We start from the raw sequence: 12,823 nt of genomic DNA on the forward strand, positions 1-12,823 counted from the left end.
ACTCAATCATTTTATCATGGTTCATATTTAATATAAGAACATTTCTATTTTTTGCAGTCAACAGACTCTACAGCTACCACTCCTCTTATCCATTTGCTTCATTCACTTGCCACAACCCCAAAACTTGCTTTTAGAAATACAAATATTACAAACCTCATCATGACAGGCAAGATTTTACCAACTAAAGCACATTAATTCTTATTGTCAAAAAAAAACTGTCAACCACTCAGTGCAATTGCAGGAAACTACAGCTTACTTGTATCAACAGCACAGATTTAGAATAAATATAGAGATAATTAAAGAAACAGAACACACTCTCCAAAACACACCCAAAAATACTCCCAACACACTTTAAGAACAGCAAGCCAGTAATTACCTTCCATCAAAAGTAATTATATGTGGGTCAGTAAATGAGTAACAGTAGGCAGTGGGTAGATCCTTAACCGTAATCTTCAAAACAAAGGAAAAAAAAGAAAACATGTCAGGTTAGGAAATAAATGCACTCAGCTACATTATTTGTGATAGTAGTTTACATTCCAATAAGTATATTATATTATACTTTTAATCAATCTTAGTAGTTACTTCAATATTAAAATGTAAGACAAAAAATTCAAATGAGAATTTCAAGGAAAAACAAAGCACTTAAAAATTTTGGTGTGACTCAGCAAGTCAAAAGCTTTTGAAATAAAAGCTTCACTAACACCAGCCCCACTTCTGGACAGTTTACAGATCATTACACAAGGATTTTCAACCTGTGTGCTCTCTGGAACATAGCCATTCCACAGGAAATTCTCACTGGATACAGGTTTGACTGCAATTCTGGTAATCCTGTCTCCATCCTGCATGAAGTCTGTCACAGCACTGAAATAAATTACAGCTTGACTACAGATTCCATCATTGCAGGATTTCTGAAGAAGATCCACATGACAAGAAGAAAGAGCCAAGTTTAGACCTAACTGCTCTTTACCTGTTTTAAAGAAAATATATCATTAGTGAGTTCCTTCTCTAAGTAAGTCACATTCTCCATACTACATATGGAGATACTAACTAATGTAGATACTAACTTATTTACACACACTTTCATAAATTAAAATAATTATGCATTTTTCTTGGGTTTAGTTTGGTCATGCAAAAAACCTCCTATCTACCTCTTCATATACACACCTGAGACAATGTTTTTGCATTCCCCAGTTTGACAGACAAATGGAAATCATGATAGGCTTGATAATATGAAAAAAAAAAAAGGTTGTCTGCATAGGCAAGGCTCCTCCTAGTTCACAGGATTTGTGTTTGAGAAAATATTACAGAAAATGGCTATAAGAGTAAAAAATTATGACTTCATGACTGCATATGTAATACTTGCAATGCAACACGTACACAAAATTACCTGAATTATAAACTTTATAAGTATTACAGTATTCTATTCAAGTTAAAGAATGTAGCTCTGATATCAATGTCTACCAAAACACCTGCAAACTTCAACAAGTATTTTTTTCATATTTTGCAGCAGCATCAATCAGAGACTGAATACTTCAACATTTTAGGAGTATTTTACAGTGTAACCACTTCTCTGAAGAAGGAAACCAGCACAGTATTTATAAAAAAATATAAAAAAATAAATATACAAAATGTAACAACATCGGGGTAATACTTACCTTCATCAACACTGTTTAATGTTAATGAGATTTTGCAGTCACTTTTTAGCTGGCTAAATTCAGGACAAGGAATAGGAATGCTACTTTCTATTGTCAGTCTGTATTCCTTCCCATCTTCTGATATATTGTATGTTTCTGGATGTATCTAGCACAGAAGAAATTTTGCTTAAAATGCAATCTTTGTGAGTAAACTACAGCACTGCTTCCTAATCAGCTAGGAGTGCTTATTTACATGGGCTGAGGAGCAGCAGCATAATGAGGAGAAGATGTAGACACAGCAGCCACAGTCTTGAAGAGGTGGGTAAAGGGGCAAGGATAAGGAAAAGGCAAGAAAAAGGGTTAGCTAGAAAGGAGGGAGTTAGCAAACCACATCTTCACCACAAAAATAAGTAACACTTGGAATCTAAGATAAAAACAGCTGTGTGTACTGTCAAAGTGGACAGTGGGTGAGAGGGTTGAAGGAAGCGGGAAGCTACCTAGAGGCAACAATTCCAAAAGAATTTGGAAGCACCATATTTCTCCTGGGATTCCCTCTCTGCAAGCTCACAATATGGATGACCAAAAAATGGATAATCAGAAACTCAATTAGAGATAGTAACAGGGGCCTCAGCTTGGTAGGATGGGTGGGGTCCTGAATGCAGCCTCACAGGGAAACAGAGAGAGCACATTGCCTCCTTGCAGGGTACACTGCAGATCTGAGAGAAATCTGGGCCCTGACCCTACAGCAACAGGCTCAGGCTAAGTCAGCAGGACTATACCCAAGATGTAATTATTGACATGCAGTCTGTCCTTCCGGGACTGGGGTTCCATTCTTGGCCAGAAAAAGGGTCTATATAGCTCTATCCACAGCAGGAACTAAAACTAGTTTGCTGCTTGGCTTCTGACCAGGCAGCACAGCACAGCCCACCTCCCAGCTACCCCTCTCCAAGCCCATACCAGGCTGTGCCCCCAGACTTTATGAGCACAGCACCAGTTGGCTCCAGTGCTGGAAACCTGTGTGTGGTTTGCACTGTGTGTGCAAGGTGCCAACTCACCCTTCCTGCACCTTGAGTACCTGGGAGCACAAAAACCACTGTGACTCTTGCTTTTGGACAAATTTAAGTCCACCTCAGCTGACAACAGGCTCAATTTATTCACAGTTTATACATTTTAAGTGCTTTCTAGTCCGAAGACTGACTGCTGTAGCAATACTCAAAAATTCCTACCACATCAAGTTTTTACAAAGTTACCTTAATTCCAGCAAAAAATTCCTTGCTCTCAACTGAAGAGCTTTGTATATCTGGCTTCTCCATGAAAAAAGAAGAACTGCTACAGTAGACCTGTAGGGTAAAAGCAGAATAAAAAAATATATTTTTGATATGAAGTGGTCACATGAAAACAAAACTTTGCCATCATGGTCAGTTCAATGATTTATCATGGCCAGTCTTCTGGTTGCACCATAAGGTACCAGTTGCCACTGGTAAAAGGTAAATACTACTAAAGAAAAAAAGCAGAAACAGACCGAGCATCCTAGGACCTTTTCCTAGCATATTCTACCAGCGGTGCAGAGATATATTCAACTAATGGCTGCACACAAATCATATTCAATGAACACCTTAAAAATCTTTTCTGGAGCATTTCTACAACTAATGATATCTATGAAAATGTATTTTACATTTGTTTACATGTTATTCACTACTTTTTTTTGTATTTCATAGCTTTTGCATTTTAATTTAATTTAGTGACCATCAGATCTTAGATTATATTTTTCCTGATGTTATAGACCTGGATAATCTTCTTCAGGATGAGGAATTCAGTGTGACTTCCCTCCACTAAACCAGTTTCATGCTACTAGACACTGTAATTTTGCTTTGGTTTGGTTTTTGTTTTGGCATTTGTTTTTATTTTGCTGTATCCATTTTGAGATGTGTTGACCATATATGCAGTATTTCTGATCCTGAAAAAAAAAGTGATTCATAGCAGCAGGAGATAGCTTATGATTGTGCCTTTCCTTTTGACTGTCACCAAGCCAACACTGTCAGGCAAGTCTTCACAAAATCTCCAAATGATTTTCGGGGAATAAAAATTGCTATTCCTGTCCATAAGCCATCCAGGCAGCCTGACTTTGGCTTGAACATACATATGCAATATCAACCATGTTTTGCTTTTTGTTTTATTTTCTCCAGGAAAAATTAACCTCTATTTTGGTATATATAGGTGAAAGATGTATTGATTTTCCAATGCTTAGGCTTCTCATAGTTACCATGAGACCCTAAGTCTTCATTCTGGTACAATGGAAGGTAAGGCATCACACTGCTTGTGATGGCATAGATTAAAACATAAATTCTAGACACAAACCCACATCCAGAGAAAAATATGCATCTAATGAATCAACAACACAGCTTTTCACAACCTCTGGCTCTTACAGCCTCTCACTGAGATGGAGTTGTATCCAAAAATCCTCTTAATTTACATTATTCAAATAAAAAATTTTCCTGGAGGGTCACTGCACTGTATTGAGACAATCAGTCTCAAAACCTCAGAGGCAGTGGTAGTTATATTTCTGTGATGTTTACATATTCATATGGGCAGTTGGTGTAAGTAAGTAGAGGCAGTAGGCTTCTGCCAAGAAAAATTATACAGGAAGGTGCTGGACCCCTCTCTAAAAACTGTTAGTGTCTACTGAGCCATATTTACAAATACACAAAGAAATCATAATAATGTTTTAACATACTCTGTCTCCAAGTCTGACATTTATCCCATCAAGTTCTAGAAGTGAGAAGGTATGAACTGCTGTTTCATGTGTAAGTTCTTCTTTCACACCTTCAGGAGAAAGTCTTGACCAGGTGACAATGAATCCAACAGAGCTGTTTGCAAAAGGAATGCCAAAGGTACACCTTAGGTAGATGCTGCCTCTGATCATCTCTGCTACAACTTCAGGAACAGATGGAAGTGGTGGTGGCACAGCCGGAGATGATGTAGGAGCCAGGTTACCTGGTCAAACAGAAGTGTAGTCTGTGCTTTTTATTCTGCACAAAATCAGTATTGGATACAATGGCATTGACATAATTTTTGCCAATTAATGCACTAGTAATATTTACCCTTTTATATGTGGAAATGCTACATAATTTCTTAAGAGAATCAAAGAAAAATACGTATCTTCCTGCTAATAATTATTAAATGGACAGAAAACTCTCTATGGGCTTTTGATTACATTCTAGACAACAGGAAGGTGCTAAAGAGGGAAAAAAACTCAATCCAAATAAATCTAAACAAAAAACATAAACAAGAGAATAAAATGCAATTAATTATTTTACCAGGCAGGAGAGAGCAACATGGAAGGGAATGTGCCTTACAACAAGAAGAATAATTTCACTATTTACGAAGAAAGTGGGGAAAAGAAAAAGAAAAAAGGAAAAAGAAAAAGGCTATTTAGAAAGAAACAGAAAAAGTAACAACATAATTCATAGATTCCTCTTATATTTTACTCCTGAAGAATCATTCAGCATCATTACAGTTACATTTTGACACCTATTCAAAATATTCTGAGAAAGAACTTTTGTAATCCAAGTTTGTCTAAAATTACCTCCAAACTGCTCATTTTGCCACAAACCAAGCCATACTGTTGATAACATGAACACGTTTTTATTCAAGTCAGAATATCACTAAGTGCTGACATTATTGGGTCACAGATGCACAGAAAATCTGGAAAATCAAAACAAAATACTCACTGCTACAGATGCCTTCAATTTCCATTCCCTCAGGATCACAGGTCTTTGGCCTTGCATCTGAAACAACTATACAGTGTTTTTACATTTTATATTCACATACAGAATATGAACAGCAGTGCTCTTATAGACCAAATGTCACAAAACACTAACTGAAGTGCAAAAATTCAGAATAGAAGCAATCTTGTAATCTGATCCATTTACAGCTAGGACAGCAGTGAGCACAATGTCTTCTGCTGGAAATCATGTATGAGGAAGGGTACAGAACATCCTACCACCTCTACAACCTTTACTGCTCCTGTGCTCAGCAAATACTTAAACATGTTGCTAGTGAATAAAAAGGAATTCTACTATTCTCTTAAATATATATTTTGCCTCCCTAAATTCACATTTGAACACTTATTCTTTAACTGTAACCCTGGACAGCAAAATTCAGCGCAGACCAGCATTGAAAAAACATCACCATTCCTACGGAAGCCTACAAAAAATTGCTTGTGCATTGCTATTGTTTTGTATTTTGAATGCTACAGAAAAATAAGTGGAACTTGACTTAAACATGAAAATGCCAGTTAGTCACTCTACCCAAACTACATCAGAAGGGCAGCAGCAACACTGGAAATCCCATTAACCAAAAAGACTAAAGAGCAGACTTTGCTGTTCCACACTTCAGTGGTATAATGTTTGAATTCCTTAGCATGTAGAGGACAGATAGAAAATTTGCAACAGGTATCAGGTATATCAGCTGTCAAGTGCTCTTTTTTAAAGAAAAAACACTGGCCACATGGTAACTTAGATACAAAAAAGGAGTACAACAGTACAATGTACTTGACAACATCATCTTAAATATGTGCATTTGAACTCAAAATGTGTTTCAGATTTACAGCGTTCAATAGAGCCAAGTAGGAGTTATGCTTTTTGCCTGCTTTGTTTTGAGGTAGTAAAAAATTGCTAGCTTGCTGTCTAGCTGTGGTTTTGTATATCTTCTTTCCTCATCATGTACCAGGATCCAAAGTAAATGCAAGTCCTATTGTGCAAGAGTTCATTGTTTCAGGCACACGCTTGCTGAACCCTTGGAGAATGTTTTAACAACTGGATCTAAAGGTATAATGATGGGCCAACAAGGCACCAGAAAGCCCACTGATAGATTTGCTACTAAGCTTTTGAAAGTAGTCAGTAACAGAGAACATGACTCCAAGCAATACAGCATATGATGCATGAAAATCCTGCTAGTATTTTCATAATGGTGAGTTATATGAGCCAATAACAATTTCCTATTACACAAATTTGTCCCTGTTTCACTGTATTCATAACTCTAAGGATTTAACTCTGGCTTGCTTATCTGAAAAATCTGTCATAAATAATGAAATGCTGAAGTTTTGAGCTGCCAACACCAACATACTTTTGCAGCACAAGCACACAAGACAGTAGGAGACATTGCAAAGGGTCTCCTTTTTCATAGAACTAATAAAATATGTATCAGTAGAGCATTTCTGCGCTGAATTTTCTTCTTGCAACAACATGTATACACTTCAGAAAGATGATAAGAATTACAAGAAAAATACTCCTAACAGTGCTAAATAATAATTGATATAAACACATTTTGCTCAAGTTCCTAAGACAAAATTTATTCTGATACAAAATTCTATGCATGTTCAGTAATGGCTATTTGAACAGTGTGAGTGCCATGAACTACACTGAATTTTGGTACACTGAATTTTGACTTCTAGATGTGTCTTATAACCCCAGCTCATTACATGGGAAATTTCAATTCCTAAGTTTCTGGTCTTTGAAAATTAGTCAAATGCTACATGTAAGTTGAAGAGGGGTGAAGTGAATCCACTTCACCATTTCAGATCATTTCTCCTATCATATCAATATTAAAAGCAAGGATTGCAAGAAATTTTAGCATAACTATTTCCTGACATTTCCACTCCACCAAATAGCAGACAGATATAAATCAGAAAAACACCTACTCATAAACACACACACTTAGCTGAGTTAGAGCATGCATTTTCTCACCTTCTGCACAATACCCCATGCACCCTTGGGTGGGCTGCAGAAAGTAAACAAAGAAATCCCCACAGTTCCTGACCCTGACAGGGATTCGGAACAGGCAGCAGTCTTTGGAAGTGCTGAAGAAAAACCGCCATGTAGCACAGGCTGTTAACTGCTTCATCTCACCAGGTCCAGGCATGGATTCTGACTCCCTCAGAGACAGCCAGACAGGGGCCTGAGTCCCACAGTGATTCATCTTCAGCACCAGAGAAAAACATCGGGAAATGGTTAATGCTGCGCTTTAATTAGAGGTACATATGTAATTAATTTCTCGCATGAGCTTTCAGCAAAGTTCAGCCAGTATAACAGAGGGATTGCTGACTTTCCTCCTCAAGGCTGAATACAAATACACACAAAAGAGACTTAAGTGAATTTGTGAGTGAGTGTGCAAGAGTGTGAGTGAGTGTGAGTAGTGTGCAAGACTGTGAGTATTGTGCAAGAGTGTGAGTATTGGGCAAGGGTGTGACTGTGCAAAAGTGTGTGCAAGTAGTATGCAAGAGTGTGCACAAGTGTGAGTGTGCAAGTGTGAGTATTGTGCAAGGGTGTGAGTAAGTGTGCAAGGGAATGAGTGTGCAACATTGTGAATGTGCAAGGGTGAGAGTGTGAGTATTGTGCAAATGTGTGCACAACTGTGAGCGTGCAAGAGTGTGAGTGAGTGTGCAAGGATGTGTGAGTGTGAGTAGTGTGCATGTGAGTGTTGAAGGGTGTATGAGTGCAAGAGTGTGTGTGCAAGTGTGTGTGAGTGTGAGTAGTGTGCACGAGTGTGAGTAGTGTGCAAGGGCGTGAGCGTGCAAGAGTGTGTGTGAGTGAATTTGTGTTAAGAGTGTGTGTGAGTGAATTTGTGTTTTTTCTAAAGACAGGCTATAATTTAGTGTGTGAAGAACTCAACAGGAAACCACATCTGAGTGCTTGCTCAGAAAAGCTCACAGCTGTGTTATGGCTTTGTGCGCTACTTGGCACCATTACCCTACAGTGAGCGACTGTGGGATGCTATCAGGGCACAGCAAATGCAGTGCAGAGCAGGAGTACACCAAGTATCAGCTAAAGGTGTTAAAGTTTTATCTGCCCTTTGCCATCAACTGAAGGCTCAACTAACCTCTTGGATTTCTTTTAAGAGATGTGGGCAGCAGATCCATGTATGTTTGAACTGTTTGGATTCATTTAAAAGCACTTAATTTTAAGAGACTGTGACAAGGAAATTTCAGTTCAGTAGAAAAATCAAGACTACAATATTCTAATGACATTTTTAGGTTTTTTGAGGAAATAAATGTTTTAAAAAGGGGAAACTAAAAAGATGTATCTCCTTAGAATATAACACAGCTCCAAAATAAAGCTACAAATAAGCTCTGAAATAAAGAACTAGTCATCTGAAGTATTAAATATTTCAAGCAACTCTTGAGTCTTTGGAGGCTTGCAGATGACAAGGCAACTAATATTCAATTAGCTCTGTTAGTTCAAGTCACTTTAGGAGTAATCTCTTTTCTGTGACATGATGACTTTAAAAGCTCCACAATTACTGGGTTCACGTGGCTGCAAGCCTTTATACTGCTCTCACAGTGCCTTCCTGACACACTGACCATCACACAGTTCCATTTACAACATGATTGCCCTGCTATGCTGCTACTGAGAAAATTTCTTCAGAACTGAGTGGAAATTACAGTTTTTGAGTGCTCTAAAAGGGATTTAATTTATCATCCTCTGCTATTGCCCATTCAGTGTAAAATTTTCAATGCTTAAGACTTAATTTTCCAGTCAACACATTTTAATATAATCAAGTATTTAGAGAAGATAGGAACTTTGCATTGATCCACATCAGTCCCCATAATCACACTATTTTTTGTACCTATCCTACTGAAAAATTCTTCACCAAAATATCTATTTCTCAGAATGAAACTATTTGTAACAATACCTCCACACACTTGGTTGGCATCTCAGCAGGCTTATCAAAAACCATGAAGCGATACCATCCTGGAGTCAGGGAATGGTCACAGATTAAATCCTGAATAGCTGATTGCTGGAGGTGGGATGAATCAAAATGCACACTTCGGTAAGGGCTCTGCAGGATCTGATGTCCACCAGGAGAGCATTCCAGAACTGTGGTGCAAGAGCATTTAGAGTATCAAGATGGAATGCCTAACAAGTATTTTAGAAAAGATGTTAAGCATTTTTAAAGGAAAATAAGGACATGTTGCAATATTATGCAAAACTAAATTTATGAAAGAAGATATTGAAGTTCTAGTAACAACAACTTTGCATGTTAGCACTCTTGAAATTTAACAGAATTCATTATATCATAACTTTTTAGTGGACAATAAATGCAGTAATAACCACATAGACATTTACCCTAGATGCAAAACCAGTGGGAAGGAATATGTTTATACATTTTACATGGATTCTTATTTCCCAGTTTTACTTATATTTATGAAATCTAAATACAAATGAAGTGTCAGATATATGAGAATACAAAACTTACCTCAGTAGAGTAAGGTTTATCCAAAGGTCTTTTCATAATAGATTACCATTTTACAGAACTCCTCTGCCTGAAATTAACAATTCCCTCAAATGGATGAGAGATAGCTGGATAGTTGCATGCAGTTTGCATGTATACATGCAGAACACAGCAAAAGTGTGTGTTAAAATGGGTAGATACTTGATTAGACATTTTAAGTAAATTTGCATTAATGACATAATAAATTATAATAAAGAAACACAACTGCCAAACATATTTTTTGACATCTAAGTGACTTTGTGGCCTCGAAAAATCTCTCAAATTTTCTCATAGATAAAATGAAGGATCAGAATCTGAAGCAGTCTTTATCACAGTTGTTTTTATTTGGTTGGTTTGTTTGGTTTTGGGTTTTTTGTTTTTGTTTTTTTGGGTTTTTTTTAAACATAAACTCATTTAGAAATAAAGCAGAATGTCAGAATTTCTGAGTCTGATCTGGCATGTGAGTTGACTTCTGTCGAAAACAGTGACAACAAAAGTTCTGGCTAATGGCATATTTACATACAACATACTGAAGACTCATTCTTGTTTAGGAATCTGCTTGGAAAGTGAAGGAATGGAAAAATAAAGTAAGAGAACGTTTATATATAAGTGACACTAAAAGTATACCTATCTATTTAACTTGCTTTTAAAATGGATACCAATTGATGCTAACTGCGAACAGAAACTTGGGTTATACTGAATGATACAGTGAAGCTTAATTTTTGCCTTCATTATGCATTGAATTTAAAGATGCAGCTGTAAGCAAAGCTGTCAAATGTTACATTTTGAATATAAATGCTCTGATCTCCAGCTTTTGCTCCCAGGTGTGTCTGTATTTGTTGTATACTTTGCATGGTATAATTGTGTTACTGATTAGAAACATTTTAGTTTATTAATATAAAATAGTTTACTATCTTCCACATTTTTCATGTTGTTCTAGATAACCACAATTATAAATCAGTTTCAAAATCAGGTAATTCCCCACCTTTAAATGGAGAAGATGCCCTATTGAAGGAATACACTTTATCTCTCTCAGCACAGGCACAGTATGAGAGAATCCTACAGTCTTTCAAAGACTAAAGATTTAATCTGATACAGCTTTAGGCTACCCAGGCAGGTAACAATAGCTTTATCTTCCATCCTCTAAGGGCAGCTGGAAGTCAGAGTGATTGACTGTGCCACCACTGTGTTTCTGAGTTTCTTGTAGTAGCCTGTGAGCTATTCATGTCCACACAATTTGACCTTACAGGGAACTTACCCTTCACTGGAATTTAGAGAAAAGCCCTTGAAGAATCACAGGTCAGTCATGTGTGTTATTGAAATGTTTTCCAAGCAAGATATAGCACAAGCAGTTTACGAACCATGATGAAAGTTTCTTCCTGTTCTCTATTTTTCACTGGAATTCTCCCTTTCATACAGCACCCTCATTAGTTTTCTTTCCTGTAACTGAATCACTCCTGAAACAATTAATATCTGTTACCTTCTCCATTAATATATCAGGCTAGACATGAGACAAGTCTTTATTTTCTTTTCCTCCACAGTTTAATTAGATAGATCTTTGAAACATTTGATAGATCTTTAAAACAGCTGACTGTAGTCACTTGTAATAGGGTTATAAATCCTACTAAAGATCAAATTATAAGTTTCTTATTATTATGCATTCACTTTAAAAGGCCATCCAGCTCTTTATGAATCCAGTGTATCCTTTTATCCTTTCTAGAAGTATGCTAATATTTTCATAGTTATTGTTTGGAAATCTTATGTTGTGTTAACACTGGTTGATTTTTTTTTCTTTTTTCTTTTTCATTCTGAAAAACAACTAAAAATAACTGTCATCATCAATAACACAAATAAAAACAACTTTTCTGCACACCTGAGTGTAACTGAAGTGCTGTCTAACTTCAGCAACAGCAAAAACAAATAAATTATCAGGTTTATGGACAGACACACAAAAATTAATGTCGTGTTCTTTGCAAAAATGTTACCCCTGCAGAACAGATCTGCTCCAACCAGAAGCATTTAAGAGGGAGTTGGCTACATTTTCCATTGAAATAATGATTCCCTTATTCAGGATGCCTTAAATAAAAACAGATTTTGATATAAGATTATTTCAAATATTATTCTCAGAATGATGAATAGTGACTTTGCTGAAATGCTCCAGAAAAGCTTTGCCCCTGTCTAACACCCAGCAATTTTATACACTCATAGAGCAGTTTGGGCTTAGAGGGACTTTAAAGATCATATAGTTCCAACTTCCATGACACAAGCAGGGACACCTTTCACTGGACCAGGTTGCTCAGAGCTCCATTCAAGCTGACCCTGAACATTTCCATGGATGGGGTATCCACAGCTTCTCTGGGCAACCTGTTGCAGTGCCTCACCACCCTCACAGCAAAGAATGTCTTTCTAATATCTAATTTAAAGCTACTCTCTTTCAGTTTGAAATCACCACCGCTTGCCCTGTCACTACAGGCCCTTGTAAATGATGTTTCTCCATTTTTCTTGTAGGCTTCCTGATGATTCAAATCTGACAAAATTATAAGGATCTGAAAACAGGTTCTGATAGCTTTGAAGTGCTAAGTTAGGTTACCTACAGGGCAGGATTACCCACCAGCTCTGCCCAGGATGTGAGGAACATTAAATTAGGGGAAGATTTCTGTGCTACTGGCGTGGCTTGACTTCATCACAAAAAATCCTAACATGTTCTGACACAAACCAGAAAACTCATGTAAGTTTTAACAAAATTTAGCATTTACTCATGATTGTTCTTGACAAAAACCTTTCCATACACATGGGAATATTATTTTTAGTTCTTTTATGGACCTTTAAATGTATTAGTGATTTAATAAGTTTCATTTTAAATATTTGCTATAGAATAGTGAAAGTTCAATTATAAAATACACAAATGAATACTTGAG

General features: G+C 36.8%; 1 protein-coding gene across 1 annotated transcript in view; it reads right to left on the reverse strand.

The window, feature by feature from the left end:
- VWDE (von Willebrand factor D and EGF domains) overlaps nt 1-9,386 on the reverse strand; it is a 30,538-nt gene extending 21,152 nt beyond the window's left edge. Inside the window, 8 exon segments of the mRNA XM_058816204.1 lie at nt 377-450; nt 753-967; nt 1,656-1,800; nt 2,885-2,974; nt 4,369-4,628; nt 5,366-5,431; nt 7,382-7,613; nt 9,327-9,386. Of these exon segments, the coding sequence (XP_058672187.1) occupies nt 377-450; nt 753-967; nt 1,656-1,800; nt 2,885-2,974; nt 4,369-4,628; nt 5,366-5,431; nt 7,382-7,613; nt 9,327-9,371 (1,127 nt within the window). The 5' untranslated portion in view covers nt 9,372-9,386.
- Nucleotides 9,387-12,823: the final 3,437 nt, after the last annotated feature.

Source organism: Ammospiza caudacuta, chromosome 1, assembly GCF_027887145.1.
Source record: "Ammospiza caudacuta isolate bAmmCau1 chromosome 1, bAmmCau1.pri, whole genome shotgun sequence".
NCBI classification, from domain to species: Eukaryota; Metazoa; Chordata; class Aves; order Passeriformes; family Passerellidae; genus Ammospiza; species Ammospiza caudacuta.